This window comes from Mustela lutreola, chromosome 6 (assembly GCF_030435805.1).
Source record: "Mustela lutreola isolate mMusLut2 chromosome 6, mMusLut2.pri, whole genome shotgun sequence".
In the NCBI taxonomy this organism is placed as follows: Eukaryota; Metazoa; Chordata; class Mammalia; order Carnivora; family Mustelidae; genus Mustela; species Mustela lutreola.
In genome coordinates, this window is record NC_081295.1 from 89,291,858 (window position 1) to 89,305,112 (window position 13,255).

General features: G+C 51.5%; 1 protein-coding gene across 3 annotated transcripts in view; it reads right to left on the reverse strand.

Moving 5' to 3' along the window:
* Positions 1-34: 34 nt before the first annotated feature.
* The window catches only part of CCND3 (cyclin D3), a 95,742-nt gene continuing 82,521 nt past the window's right edge, over positions 35-13,255 (reverse strand). Inside the window, exons 1-5 of one of the 3 annotated variants that reach the window (XM_059177949.1) lie at positions 6,486-6,816; positions 5,379-5,594; positions 2,366-2,525; positions 1,716-1,852; positions 35-1,205 (exon numbers count right to left, since the gene is read on the reverse strand). In XM_059177949.1, coding sequence (XP_059033932.1) covers positions 1,038-1,205; positions 1,716-1,852; positions 2,366-2,525; positions 5,379-5,594; positions 6,486-6,683 — 879 coding nt within the window. In that variant the 5' untranslated portion in view covers positions 6,684-6,816 and the 3' untranslated portion in view covers positions 35-1,037. Of the gene's footprint in view, positions 1,206-1,715; positions 1,853-2,365; positions 2,526-5,378; positions 5,595-6,485; positions 6,817-13,255 lie in introns of those variants that run through there. The other 2 variants (XM_059177952.1, XM_059177953.1) reach the window with 2 other exon arrangements.

A 13,255-nucleotide genomic window follows, 5' to 3' on the forward strand; every position in this document is an offset into this window, starting at 1 on the left:
ATGCCACCATCCAACCCAAGAAGCCAAAGCCAGGTCTATTCCAGAATCTTTATTAAGGTAGCGTGATGGTCCTGGGCCACCAGCCTGGACCTTGTGGCCTTAAGAAAGACCTGTGTCAACAGGGCTTGCCTCCCTCTCCAGAGGGGGGCTGTCACCTCCAGTTTATTCCTGCTCCATCCCTCACCCCCAGAGGATGGGGCAGAGGGCCAGAGGGAGAGGAGGGCATGGCCCCACCCCAGGCTATAGCAGCTCCTCGGCCACAAAGATCCTCCAGTAGCAGAAGGGAGGGCTGCAGCAACCACCAGGGTTACTGCTACCTGTGGGGTAGATGGGCCCCACCACACCCTCTTACAGCCATCCTCAAAACAATAAATTAAAACCACCTCTTCCTTCAGCATTGACCCCCCTCAATCACACAGGAGAAGCTGAGCAGAAAGCAAAGCGGAAACCAAGGAGGGCTTGGTTGGTCCCGCCCCTCTGACAGAGGCCTGGGCCAGCCCTGTGGGAGCAGCTGTGGGCATGGATCATGCAGGGGCCTCCAAAGTGTGTCAAGAGGAGCTGTCCAGACTGTTTCCCCTCACACACGTCTACCAGAATATCTGAGACTTCTCCAGAAAGAACTCTGGAAGGTGCAACACCTTTACAAGGCACTGGGGGCATGTGGGCATCTGAGAACGTGAGAGGCCCAGAGATAGGGGCGCCTCAAAAAGAAATGTTGGTACGTGTATTTTACCTACTTCAATTTCATTCCAACCAGCCTGGCCCACCACCAGCTAGGATCAGGGAAGGGGCAGAGCTGGTCAAATGCAGAGAAAAGGAGGAGCCCAGCCAGCCACCGACACACATGGCTGGCCAGGACCCTTAGTGCACACTGCAGAGATAGGTAGGGGCTGACCCCTTAGGCTTTGCAAGGGGCGAATAGGAAGTAGCCCCCTCGTGCTTCGGATGTAGCGCGGTTCGTTCCTGCAGGCAGGGAGGGGGGGTGGCAGTGTCCCCTCTTCTGCTGCCCATGGCCACTGGAGGGGGCCTCTCCAGGGCTACAGGTGGATAGCTGTGACATCTGTCGGAGTGCTGGTCTGGCTGGGCCCCTGGCTACTGGAGCCCCTGTGGGCTTTGGGTGCTGGACTGGGCGAGGTCTGGGCGGCTTCTCGGAGGCTCTCCCTGAGCGCAGCTTCGATCTGTTCCTGACAGGCCCGTAGGCAGTCCTGCAAACAGGGCAACAGTGAGCTGTGACTGCTGGGTACGATGGCAGAAGGTTGTCTCTTTGGGGACTAAGGGTCCACTTCCCACAGCCCACAGCATTTGGCGGCAGGTGTGGGGGAAGGACATCTTCCAGCACACAGGGAAGTCTGGGGAGGTTAGGCCACAGCCCAGCCCCAGGAATCAGCCTTCAGTTCTAAGAAACTGGCAAGAGGATGTGGCAAGGGGGTGTGAGAGCAGCCCTGCGTGTGACAGCAGATCCTCCACCCCCACTCCTGCACACTATTTGGCAGGAAAAGGGCACCCAGGGACAGTGCCCTTCAACCCACCCAAGGGTGCCTGCTCTTCCCCAGACCGAGGCAGGAGATAAAAGGCCACAGAAGCCCCAAGGGTGGGGCACCTGAAACCAGGAGGGGGACTGGGTTAGGGATGCACACCTCCCTCTGCTGGAGGCCCAGAGAATAGTGCTGCATCAGGAACTGCCCCCTGGCTGCAGGCCTTGGCCCCCTACTCACCACCTCGGTGCCTGTGATCCCTGCCAGCAGCTCCGTAAGCTCATCCCCAGACGTGGAACACGCACCCAGGCCTTGCACTGCAGCCCCAATGCTGCCCGTGGCAATCATGGATGGCGGGTACATGGCGAATGTGTAATCTTGGAAAGAGGGAGAGGGAAGCATGAGGCAAAGGCTTGGTGATGACTTCCTGTGGCTCAGAAAAGCGCCAGGCAGCGTGAATGGAGCTGGAATGGGCCTCTCTTGAGAGCGCCAGGCTGGACAGCAAACTCCCACACTACCATCTGGTCCAGGGTGGTTGGTTAGTGAGCCTGACCAGGGACTGGGGAGTGAATGACTTCTCTTCCTGGTGTGGAAAAAAACACGAGGGCCAAGAAGACCTTCGTTCTGCTCCCAGCTTCATCACTGAGACCTTGAGCAAGTCACTTCTAAGCCACCTACATGGGGGGGGGGGGGGGGGGGGGGGAGTGTCTCTCAAATCCCATACCGCTCTGATTATGTTCTGCTGCCTTCTCTGGGGCCCCCACCTCAGAAAGGATAGGATAATCACAAATTTTGAGAGGAGTATACACCACAACCCAGTTACATGCCACCCTTCCCAGTCTTCGGATTTTCCTCATTTGGCAAAAAAAGAATGTGTACAGGACTCTTACCTGTAGCACAGAGGGCCAAAAAGGTCTGGGCATGTTTTTTGACCAAGGCTTGTCGGTCGTGGGGGAGAGAAAGCCGGTGCAGAATCAGGGCCAGGAAATCATGGGCAATCACAGCAGCCAGGTCCCACTTCAGTTTCCCCAGGACCAGCACCTCCCAGTCCTGGAGGTTGGAAAGAGGGTGGAGTCAGTGGCTGAGGAGGGAAGGAGAGGGAGTAAAGCAGAAGTCTGCCAGGGAAGGAAACCCATCAGACTTGAAGGTCAAGACCCCAGTTCTGCTTCTGGGTTTACACACTGGTGCTACAGAATGGCAAGTCCTGGGGGAGTTGGCTTTGGGCACCTGCTGCTCACTTACCAAGTACCAGAACTACATGGTCGATATAAATTGTTTCTTTCGATCCTGTTTGGTTATCTTTCAAGGGGGCCAATAATACAGGTCCTCTCCTGACCTCATGCAGGGTTCTGGACACTTCCCCCAGCCAGGGCTGAAAGAAGCGAAGCACCAGCGAATACCACCAGCAGCATCATAACTTTGAACCTCCTCTGGAATGAAACAGACTCTCCGAAATCCCAAGGATTTATGAAAGGGAAGACCACCACTAGCCTCTCCTCCAGTTCTGCATCGCAGCCAAGTCCACACCTTTTGAAGACACCAGAATGAACATGAGGCCACGCCTCCTGTGACAGAGCCACTGAACCAACCCTGAGGTTCCTCAAAGGGGAGGTTGCCCAACCCAACCCACATCCCGCTGGTGGGACACTAGGGGTGGGTCTGAGACGTAGCACCCCACTGCACCCCCTTTTCCCTGGAACCACAGTGGCTAGTGCCATTTAAGCCTCAGAAGCCAAGGGGAGGCCAAACCCAACAGGATAGGTCCAGATGATCCCTGAGGGACCAAAACCCCTATCCTTGCCTGCCCTCACCTACATACCACTGCTAGGTCCTGGCGGAGAGGCTGGGCGCCCCACCCGAATCCACTCATCTGGGGTTCCTAGTCCTGGCCCCATTTCTGAGTTGCACACATGAAGATTTCTTCATTGTTTTATCTCAGGAAGGAACTCATGGGTTTGGCTCCTTACTGAGGCAGAAATGGCAACCCCACCCAATCTCTTCCAGGTCCCCTGTCACAGCTGTCTCGTTCCTGGCCCCCACCTTAGTGTCATCCTCCCAAATCAGCCCCAAGCCTCTCACAGGGCCCTGTAGAAAAAGCCTGGCCCAGAGCCAAAGTTGGGCTGAGAAGCCAGCATTCTACTCATGCTAGTCCCAGTGCTCCAACTTCTAACTCAGAAATGATAGAAAGCACCTAGCCTCTAAGGAACCATCTAGAAGGGGTGAGGCCCTCCCTGTGGGGAGGCAGGGAATCCCATGTGAGAGAAGCCAGCCACCCCACCCTGGATCGGGGCAATTCCTGAAAATCTCCGCCCTCACTTGGTGGACAAAACAGCCCTGGGAGCAATTAGTGGCAGTGGTTGGCAGCTTCCACATCTGGAAGCTCTGAGGCCCCCTGGGCTAGCCAGAAGACTCTGACCTTCCTCATCTGCTTCAGTGCAGTCTTCCCCCTCCTTCTCTGGGCCTCAACTGAGCCTCTCTGCTGCGCAAGGATTTGGACTGACTGGAGTTCTTTCTGCAGTCCCTTCCAACTCTGACCTTCTAGGAAGGCATCTGTACACTCCTCCCCCAGCTCAGGCAGCAGGAGTAGAGAAGAGTCCTTGTGGCCTATTCTGGAAAACTCCCCTCACATAAAGGAACACACCCCTTGCCAATCTTTTCACAAAAAGGAAGTCCTCTTCTACCCTCCTGCCCAAACCCCTCCAAAAACATCTGGCTCGCCAGCCCTGGAAACCGGCTCCACCTCCAGACTTGCCAAAAACTACCAGATTCATCACAAAAGAGCTGTGAGGCCTCCCAGATTCCCAACTCCGGCCTCCTACTCCCATCTCCGAGAGCGACTTGGCAGGAAGAGGAATCCCGTTCCTCGACAAGCAGCAGTCAGGGCCCCAGTACCCTGGCCTCCCAGCCAGCCAATCACAGCAGCCTCCAGGCTGCCCTCCTCCCTGGGACATGGGGCCCAGAGACTCCTCTCAGGGTCAGGAGAAGACTTGGCTGGCCGTAGAGCAAGGTGGAGGAAGGTGCCAGCTCACCCATCCTCCTCTCCTGGCTCAATGGGGGAAGGAGAGCCTTGACTCTCCTGCCCTGCCTGGGGAAGAGCCCAGCCCAAGTTCCCAGCAAGAGGCCAAGGGAGCCACTTCCCAAACCACAGGAGTGACAGCAGCTCCCCACAGGGTTATGAAAGACTTCAGGGCGGAGAGGGTGGGCCCGGGGAGGGGGCAGCATTATCACATGGGAAGCAGCTGCAGCTCAGCTCCGGCCTCTGGCTGAGGGGGAAAGGGAGAGGTGACTCCACTGGGTCGAAAGCAGCAGCTTAAGCTCCTCAGAATGAGGACAAGGAAAGAGCTGGCTCTTCTGGGATATAAAAGGAAGGAAGCAAGGTGGGATGACAACTCCTCAGCCCTTCCTGAAAGCAATCAGGGCCTGACCATAATCAGCTCTGGGAAGCTTTTCAATCACAAAGTCCACAGTGGGACAAAGACAATCAAGGCAGCCCCTTCCCTCACATAAAGCACATTCCACTCCCCCCACTCCAGTGGTGGAGGGGGGCGGGGTGCAGGCATGTCCTTTTGCTGCCAATAAATAACTCACGGTTGCTGTGTAAACCCAGAGGCAAAGTACTAGTGAGTGGAGACATGCAGTTTGACTTGTTGCTATCTGGGGGAAAGACCAGGAAGGAATGGCACCCCCTGGAGGTCAGGAGAAGGGGATCCGACTGGTGCCGGCAGCTCGAGCCTGGGCTGGGGCTACACTGACGGTCCCACCGCGGTGCCCCATCTTTTGACCCCCAAGATAAGCTGCCCGCTGCCCTACCCAAGGGCAGAAAGCCTCTGAGGTCTCCGGGGTTTTCTTTTCCTGCTAAGTGAGGCGGTACTGTGTCGGGGGTGGGGATTTGTAGGCACGCACCCGCAGCTGGCGGGGAGAGACGGAGTGGTCGGTGTAGATGCACAGTTTTTCGATGGTCAGGGGCGTAGTCTCGCGCAGCTTGGAGGCCAGCAGCATGCAGACCGCACCCAGGAGCTGCAACTGCGCCTTTCGGGTGGGGACGCAGGACAGGTAGCGATCCAGGTAGTTCATGGCCAGGGGGAAGACTTCCTCCTCACAGCGCTGCTCCTCACAGACCTAGGGGAGGGCGCACAGTCACTTCTGGGGCGGGGGCCTGGGAAAAGCTGCGGGACTGAAGGATGGGGGCGGGTGGCGTCGAAGGGAAGTGGAATGGGAAGCAAAAAAATGGGGGGGGGGGATAAGTGTACCTTCGGTGACAAGGACTAACATACCGAGGAGGATGCGCCTTCCCCGAGGTGACGCCCCCCACTTCCTCTGAGTTGCCTGCCTCCTCGCCCCATCCCCTGGGGGCTGGGGGGTTACGCCAGAGGCTCCCTTCCTTAAGAAAGATTCCAAACTCAGACTGCCCTCCCCCATGGCGAGAAGGGGGTTGGGGAAACGGAAGAGTCACCCATGGTAGCCAAGATCACTGGGACCTTACCCCCCATTACCACCACCCACTGCACACACCCAAAGGGAAGGGAGGAGACTCCAGCCGCTGCCTCCCGCACTTTTCATTTCCCTGACTGCCGGAACAACGCGCGCCACCCCCACCGTCTGCCCCGCCAGAACCCCGCGACAGACACAGGAACCGGCTCTGGGGCGGGGGCGGCCAAGCCCAGGGTTTTCCAGGCGCGCTCTCCCGAGAAATCCGGGCGGGGGAGGGAAGCAGGAGACGCCGAGAGAAGCCGAAGGGGAGAGGGTTGCCCTGGTCCCGCTTTCCCGGCCCGAAGAGAGGGTTAGTGAGGGTGCCAAACGACCGGCCGTCAGAGTTAGGGCTGGGGAAGGGAAAGGGACACCACGGAGGCAGTCGGCCCGCTAGGGTACCCGAGTGAAAAGCCAGGCCCCGGGGATCTGGGCCACCAAAGCATCTTGCCGATCGTTGTTGGGACCAGGATGTCCCAACAAGTCGGCCCGAGGATGTCCGGAGCCGGGCGGCGGGGGAGGGGAGACCCTTCCGGGCCATACCTCCAGCATCCAGTACGCCAGCATCTTCCGCATGTGCGGCTTGATCTCCCTCTGCACACACTGGAAGTAGGAGGCGCGGGGCACGTAGCGCTCCTCCAGGCGGAGCAAGCTCTGCAGGACACGCTGGTCCCCGAGAAGTCGCGGGTCCGGCCCAGCCCGGGGCGCGTGCCGGGTGCCCTCGCAGCACAGCAGCTCCATATTCGGGCGGCGCACGGGCGGGCGGGAGCTCGGACTCGGGAGCCAGAACGCAGGCGGCGGTCGGGAGAGCGCGGGGCGCGGGTCTGGTGCTGGCGCTGGCACTGCGCGGCCGAGCCCCAGCCCGCCCGCGCCGGCGCGCGCGCCGCTTGCCTGACAGGCGCCCCGCCCCTCGCGACGATGTAGCAACGGTGGAATGCTCGAGCGCCGCAACGCACAAGGGGCGGGGCCGCCGGAGCCCAGGACGGAAAGGGCTGGCTGGCCGCCCCCTCCCCCCGGGCGGCCGCATTGGTCGGCGGGGCGCGGGCAGGCCGGCTTCCGGGCGCTCCCGGCCCTTCTGACCACCCGGTGGAAAGAAGCTCCTTGGAGGTGGGCCTCTTCCTCACCGACCAGCCCTCCCCTTTGGCTTCTCCAACTCGAGCCGCCCAGGAAAGAGCTTTTTTCTAAAGGTTATTCATTCATTCGTCAAACCCTGCTTCACCAACCGCCCCCCACCAAAGGCTCTGAGAATGATAATAAACTAGCCACTTCTTCATGCACACCGGTCTAAGCACTTAACGTGTCGCTACACTTACTAAATACTCACTCGCGCTCTACGAGTCAGGTATGAGACTCATTTCGCAGATGACGAAACAGCAGTACAGTGAGGGTCACAATCATAGAGTCTGTGGCCCAGCTAGGACTGGGAAGCTGAAGTCTGGCTCCAGAATCCATGCTCTGCACCACGGCCACGAGAACTGCAATCCCCAGCCGGGCAAAATTGGCATGGCCCGAGAGCTGCTGAGAAATGGCCCACCTCGGACCTGCTGGGTCCAAATCTGCATTTCAACAAGATCTCTTGGGCTCCCTGGGCACACCTAAGTATGAGAAGGATGGGTCTAAATCTGCATATTACAGTGATAGAACAGGGCGGAAAGGCCATGGATTCAAGGCCTCACCTTGTCATTCAGTCGGCTGGGTGGCCTTGGACAAGCCTTAGTTGCTGTTTGAGGAAAACATGGGCGGAGAAAGTAGATCCTCTGTGAAGAGAACTCCTGGCTCTAGCTCTGTAAAATCTCCCAGCTCCATTTCTTCTACTTCCCACAGTCTGGGTTACTTCGCAGTTTCCCCAAAGCCGGATTCTATGTGACAAAGGGCCAGACCATAGGCTTCCTGGAAGGCTCCAAATGGGAGAAGGCCTGAGGAGATCCCTGCCTCCCATGGGATCCTCCCCAGGAAGGAGCCACTAAGTGAGTTGTTAGAGAAATGAGTTAGGAAAAAGGCAAGTTTTACGCTAAGCATTTTCTCAATGAATTTTTTTTAAGTTTTGTTGTTGTTGTTGTTTTGTTTTTTTAAGTAATCTCTGTTCCCAACATGGGGCTCAAACTCATGACCCGAAGATCTAGAGCCGCATGCCCTTCTGACTGAACCAGCCTTGCGTCTCTGTTCTTTTAGTGTCATTTTCATATCATAGGAATACTCACTTACAGTATAGAAAACTTAAGACAATATGTATAAGCCACAAAAAAAGGGAAATAACCACCTACAATTTCACCATCCAGAGAAAACCCTTTAAAGTGTCAATGTTTATCTTTCTAAAATTGTTCTACGAATATACATTTTATTTTTAAACGAATAAACATTTTTAGGAATAAGATTGCAAGTTGTTTCATAAGCTTTTTCACTAAAAAAATAATACTGTTAATACGTTTCCCATATCATTAAATAGTCCACATTTTAATGGCTATGTAGTATGCCTTTGGTGAATATATCAAAATATATTTTCCAAAAGCAGTACTGCTGGAAATTTAAGTTGTTTCTACTTCTTCACTATGAGAAACAATACTGTAAAATATTTTTGTCATATCATTGTGCACATTCATGATTATTTCTAAAGTGAATTAATTTCTAAAAGTGGAATTTCTCAATGTAGGGTTATGAAACATTCTAAGGCTTTTGATACAGTTCTTATTACCAAATTTCCCTGATAAGAATCTGAACAGAGGAGCGCCTGGGTGGCTCAGTTGGTTAAGTGTCTGCCTTTGGCTCAGGTCATGATCCCCAGGGTCCTGGGATCACTCTGGGCTCTCGGCTCCTTGGGGAGCCTGCTTCTCCCTCTCCCTCCACCTGCTGCTCCCTCTGTTTGTGTTCTCTGTCAAATATATAACTACAATCTTTAAAAAAAAAAAAAAGCTGAACTAATCTAATGAACAAACAAAACTGGAAAGAAAAAAAAACACTACCAATTGGAGAGATGAAAATAGCAAATACTGTAACAGTAATCATATGTATTTTTAATTCAAGAGCACCTGTATCAACATGTATGTGTGCCATGCACTTTGCCTGATCCTGTGAGTCCTTTCCTTCCCTTGTCTTCAAAAATATAAACATGTGGGGCGCCTGGGTGGCTCAGTGGGTTAAACCTCTGCTTTCAGCTTAGGTCATGATCCCGGGGTCCTGGGATGGAGTCCCGCATCAGGCTCTCTGCTTGGCAGGGAGCCTGCTTCCCTTCCTCTCTCTCCCTACCTGCCTCTCTGCCTACTTGTGATCTTTGTCTGTCAAATAAATAAATAAATAAATAAAATCTTAAAAAAAAAAAATACAAGCATGCATTTCTTTAGCTAATCATTGCAATGCACTCTTTATGAAAAAAGAACACTAAATTTAAAATTATAAAGATTGGGTATTGGGGCGCCTGGGTGGCTCAGTGGGTTAAGCCGCTGCCTTCGGCTCAGGTCATGATCTCAGGGTCCTGGGATCGAGCCCCACATCGGGCTCTCTGCTCAGCAGGGAGCCTGCTTCCCTCTCTCTCTCTCTGCCTGCCTCTCTGCCTACTTGTGATCTCTGTCAAATAAATAAATAAAATCTTTAAAAAAAAAAAAAAAAAAAAAAAAAAAAGATTGGGTATGAAGTTCTGGGGAGGCAAAGATGTGGAAATGTAAGAGGCTTTTAGGGTACAGGAGGACTAAAAAATGTAGCTTTGGGGGGCTTCTGGGGGGCTCAGTCCATTAAGCATCTGCCTTCAGCTCAAATCATAATCCCAGGGTCCCCTTGGGGCTCTTTGCTCAGCGGGGAGCCTGCTTCTCATTCTCCCTCTGCCTGCTGCTTCCCCTACCTGTGCTTGTGCGCGCGCGCTCTCTCTCTCCCTCTGTCAAATAAATTAATAAAATCTAAAAAAAAATGTAGCTTTTGAAACACAGAACCAAAAACTAGATCTGTCCTGAAGCAAGGTGTTTCTTTACTTCCAGAATTATTGAGTAGGAGTGCTGAGATCAGAAAACCGTTATCTTTGATGAGAAAATAAATCATCATTATTTCATATCTTAAACATTTTCCAGACTTTTTTTTTTAATTTTCCAGACTTCTTGAGCTATAATGACATATACCTAAATTGTAGTAGTTTAAGTTACACAACATGATTTGATGTATGTATATGTTGCAAAACGACTACCCCAATCAGTTAACAACTATCACTTCAACTAGTTTCTCCTCTTCTGATGAGAACTTTTAAGATCTACTCTCTTAGCGAACTTCAAATATACAATACAGTAACTATAATCACCATGTTGTGCATTGTATTTCCAGAACTTTTCTACATTATAACTAAAAATTTGTACCTTTTGGGGTGCCTGGGTGGCTCAGAGAAGACTCTGCCTTCAGCTCAGGTCATGATCTCAGGGTCCTGGAATTGAGCCCCACCTCAGGCTCTCTGCTCAGCGGGGAACCTGCTTCCTCCTCTCTCTCTGCCTGCCTCTCTGCCTACCTGTGATCTCTCTCCCTCAAATAAATAAATAAAATCTTTTGACCACCTTCACCATTTCCCCTACCTGCCACACTTCCCCACCCCCTGCCTCTGACAAGCAACAATCTGTTTTCTGTACCTGAGTTTAGTTTCCTCAGATTCCACGCACAAGTGACATCATATAGTACTGGTCTTTCCTTGTCTGACTTATTTCACTTAATATAATGTCCTCAGGGTCTGTCAATGTTGTCATAAATGGCAAAATTTTTTTCTTTTTTCATGGCTGAATAATCTTTATATATATATATATACACGCCACATTTTATAGAGAGAAAACTACAGATGAAAAGTGGAATATTAGTAATAATACTTTGACAAGCTATTAGACATTTACATGTCTTATGTAAATGAATTACCTATTTATGTCCTTTGCCCATTCTTTTTTTTTTTTTTTAAGATTTTATTTATTTATTTGTCAGAGAGAGAGCAAGCACAGGCAGACAGAGTGGCAGGCAGAGGCAAAGGGAGAAGCAGGATTCCTGCCAAGCAAGGAGCTCTATGCAGGACTCAATCCCAGGATGCCGAGATCACGACCTGAGCAGAAGGCAGCTGCTCAACCAACTGAGCCACCCAGGTGTCCCTCCTTTGCCCATTCTTTTTTTTTTTTTTTTAAAGATTTTATTTATTAATTTGACAGAGAGAAATCACAAGTAGACAGAGAGGCAGCCAGAGAGAGAGAGAGGGAAGCAGGCTCTCTGCCGAGCAGAGAGCCCGATGCGGGACTCGATCCCAGGACTCTGAGATCATGACCTGAGCCGAAGGCAGCGGCTTAACCCACTGAGCCACCCAGGCGCCCCCTGCCCATTCTTTTATATTGATTTTTTTCTTATTGATTTATAAGCACTTGTTACATTTGAAGGATATTAGCCCCTTTTCATATTTTTCTTTGTCATATATTTTGTAATTTTTTTTTTTAAGATTTTATTTATTTATTTGACAGACAGAGATCACAAGTAGGCAGAGAGGCAGGCAGGGACAAAGAGGGGGGAAGCAGGCTCGTCGCTGAGCAGAGAGCCCGATGCGGGACCATCTCAGGACCCCGGGATCATGACCTGAGCTGAAGACAGAGGCCTTAACCCACTGAGCCACCCAGGCACCCCAATGGGAGATTTCTTCTTATTGACAAATTAAAGTTTTTTATTTTACATAGCCTTATCTACTGATATTTTCTGCAATGACTTCTGCCTTTGAATCATGCCTTGTCCACCTTAAAATTTATAAAAGCGCTACAAGAAAATGTGGGAAATATTTATAGATGAATGTTTTTTATCATCTAGGAAACTTGTTGAAAATGCAATTTTCTGATCCCTACTTCAGGGCTTTTCATTCTTCAAGTCTGTCATGAGGCCCCAAAATCTGCATTTTCAGGAGTACATAAACTTGGGTGTTGGTTTTTTTTCAATGTATACATTGTTACCTACCTTTATTCATTGTATCATATTAAGTGGGGCTCTAACCTTACTTTTCCCAGATTATCACCCAGAGTTCCCATGGCACTGATTTAACAATCTGTTCTTTCTTTGTCACTTACTTCTCTGCTACAAGCACTCCTTGGCCTGGTTCTTGCACTTCAGACTGCCTTATTTTTGTCATTCATGACCAAACACTTTCACTGGGATGAAATGACCCTCACAATTCTTGCAACTTTTGTCTATGGAAATTCACCTGAGGGCCCCTGGGTGGCTCAGTAGGTTAAGTGACTGCTTTGGGCTCAGGTCATGATCCCAGGGTCTTGGGATCTGAATCCCACACTGGGCTCCCCCTGATCTGTGGGGAGTCTGCTTCTCCCTCTCCCTCCGCCTGCCACTCCTCCTGCTTGTGCTCTCTCTGTCAAGTAAATAAAATCTTAAAAACAAAAGAAGAAGCAAAAGAAAGAAATTCACCTTGTCTTTACCCCAATATTAAGTACAATAGTACTTAAGAAAAACACCAAAAGCTCATCCAATCTGAAATAACCATGGTCACTTCCAAGAAAAGTGGCCTTCAACAAGAGGTATGTAAGGGCGCCTGGGTGGCTCAGTGGGTTAAGCCACTGCCTTCGGCTCAGGTCATGATCTCAGGGTCCTGGGATCGAGTCTCGCATCAGGCTCTCTGCTCAGCAGGGAGCCTGCTTCCTCCTCTCTCTCTCTGCCTGCCTCTCTGCCTACTTGTGATCTCTCTCTCTGTCAAATAAATAAATAAATATTTAAAACAAAAAACAAAAAACAAGAGGTATGTAAGGCAGCAGGGAAAACTCCAGTTAGACAATGATATGAGGCAGAGGAAACAGAATCTTCTTCTCTACAGACCTCTGAAAACATGGCAAGACCTCTCACTGCCCTCCCCATCTCTTCATTCCCTCTTCCTCCACTGGTTAGCCTATTAATCTCTCTGCTCTGTTTCCTTCTTAACTTTTTAAAGATTTGATTTAAATATTTATTTATTTGACAGACAGACTCCTTGCTGAGCAGGGTGCCCGATGTAGGGCTCGATCCCAGAACCCTGAGACCGTGACCTGAGCCAAAGTCAGATGCTTAACTGAATGAGCCACACCCAGGTGCCCCTGCCCCATTTCTTTATTCATCCTTGGACTCAGATCCAATCTCCTCCTCCACAAAGCCTCCCTAGGATAATCCAACTACAGGAACCAATCCTTTGACCTCCAGACTCCTGCAGATAGAACTATCCATCCTCTACCTCTGGCTGGCTGGCTCTGGCCCTGCTCTCTTTCCCTATTCAGAGTGTAGTTCCTAGAAAGGGGAGGAGAATCCATATGTATTGAGATCCAACTATATGCCAGGCACGGGGCCAGGGT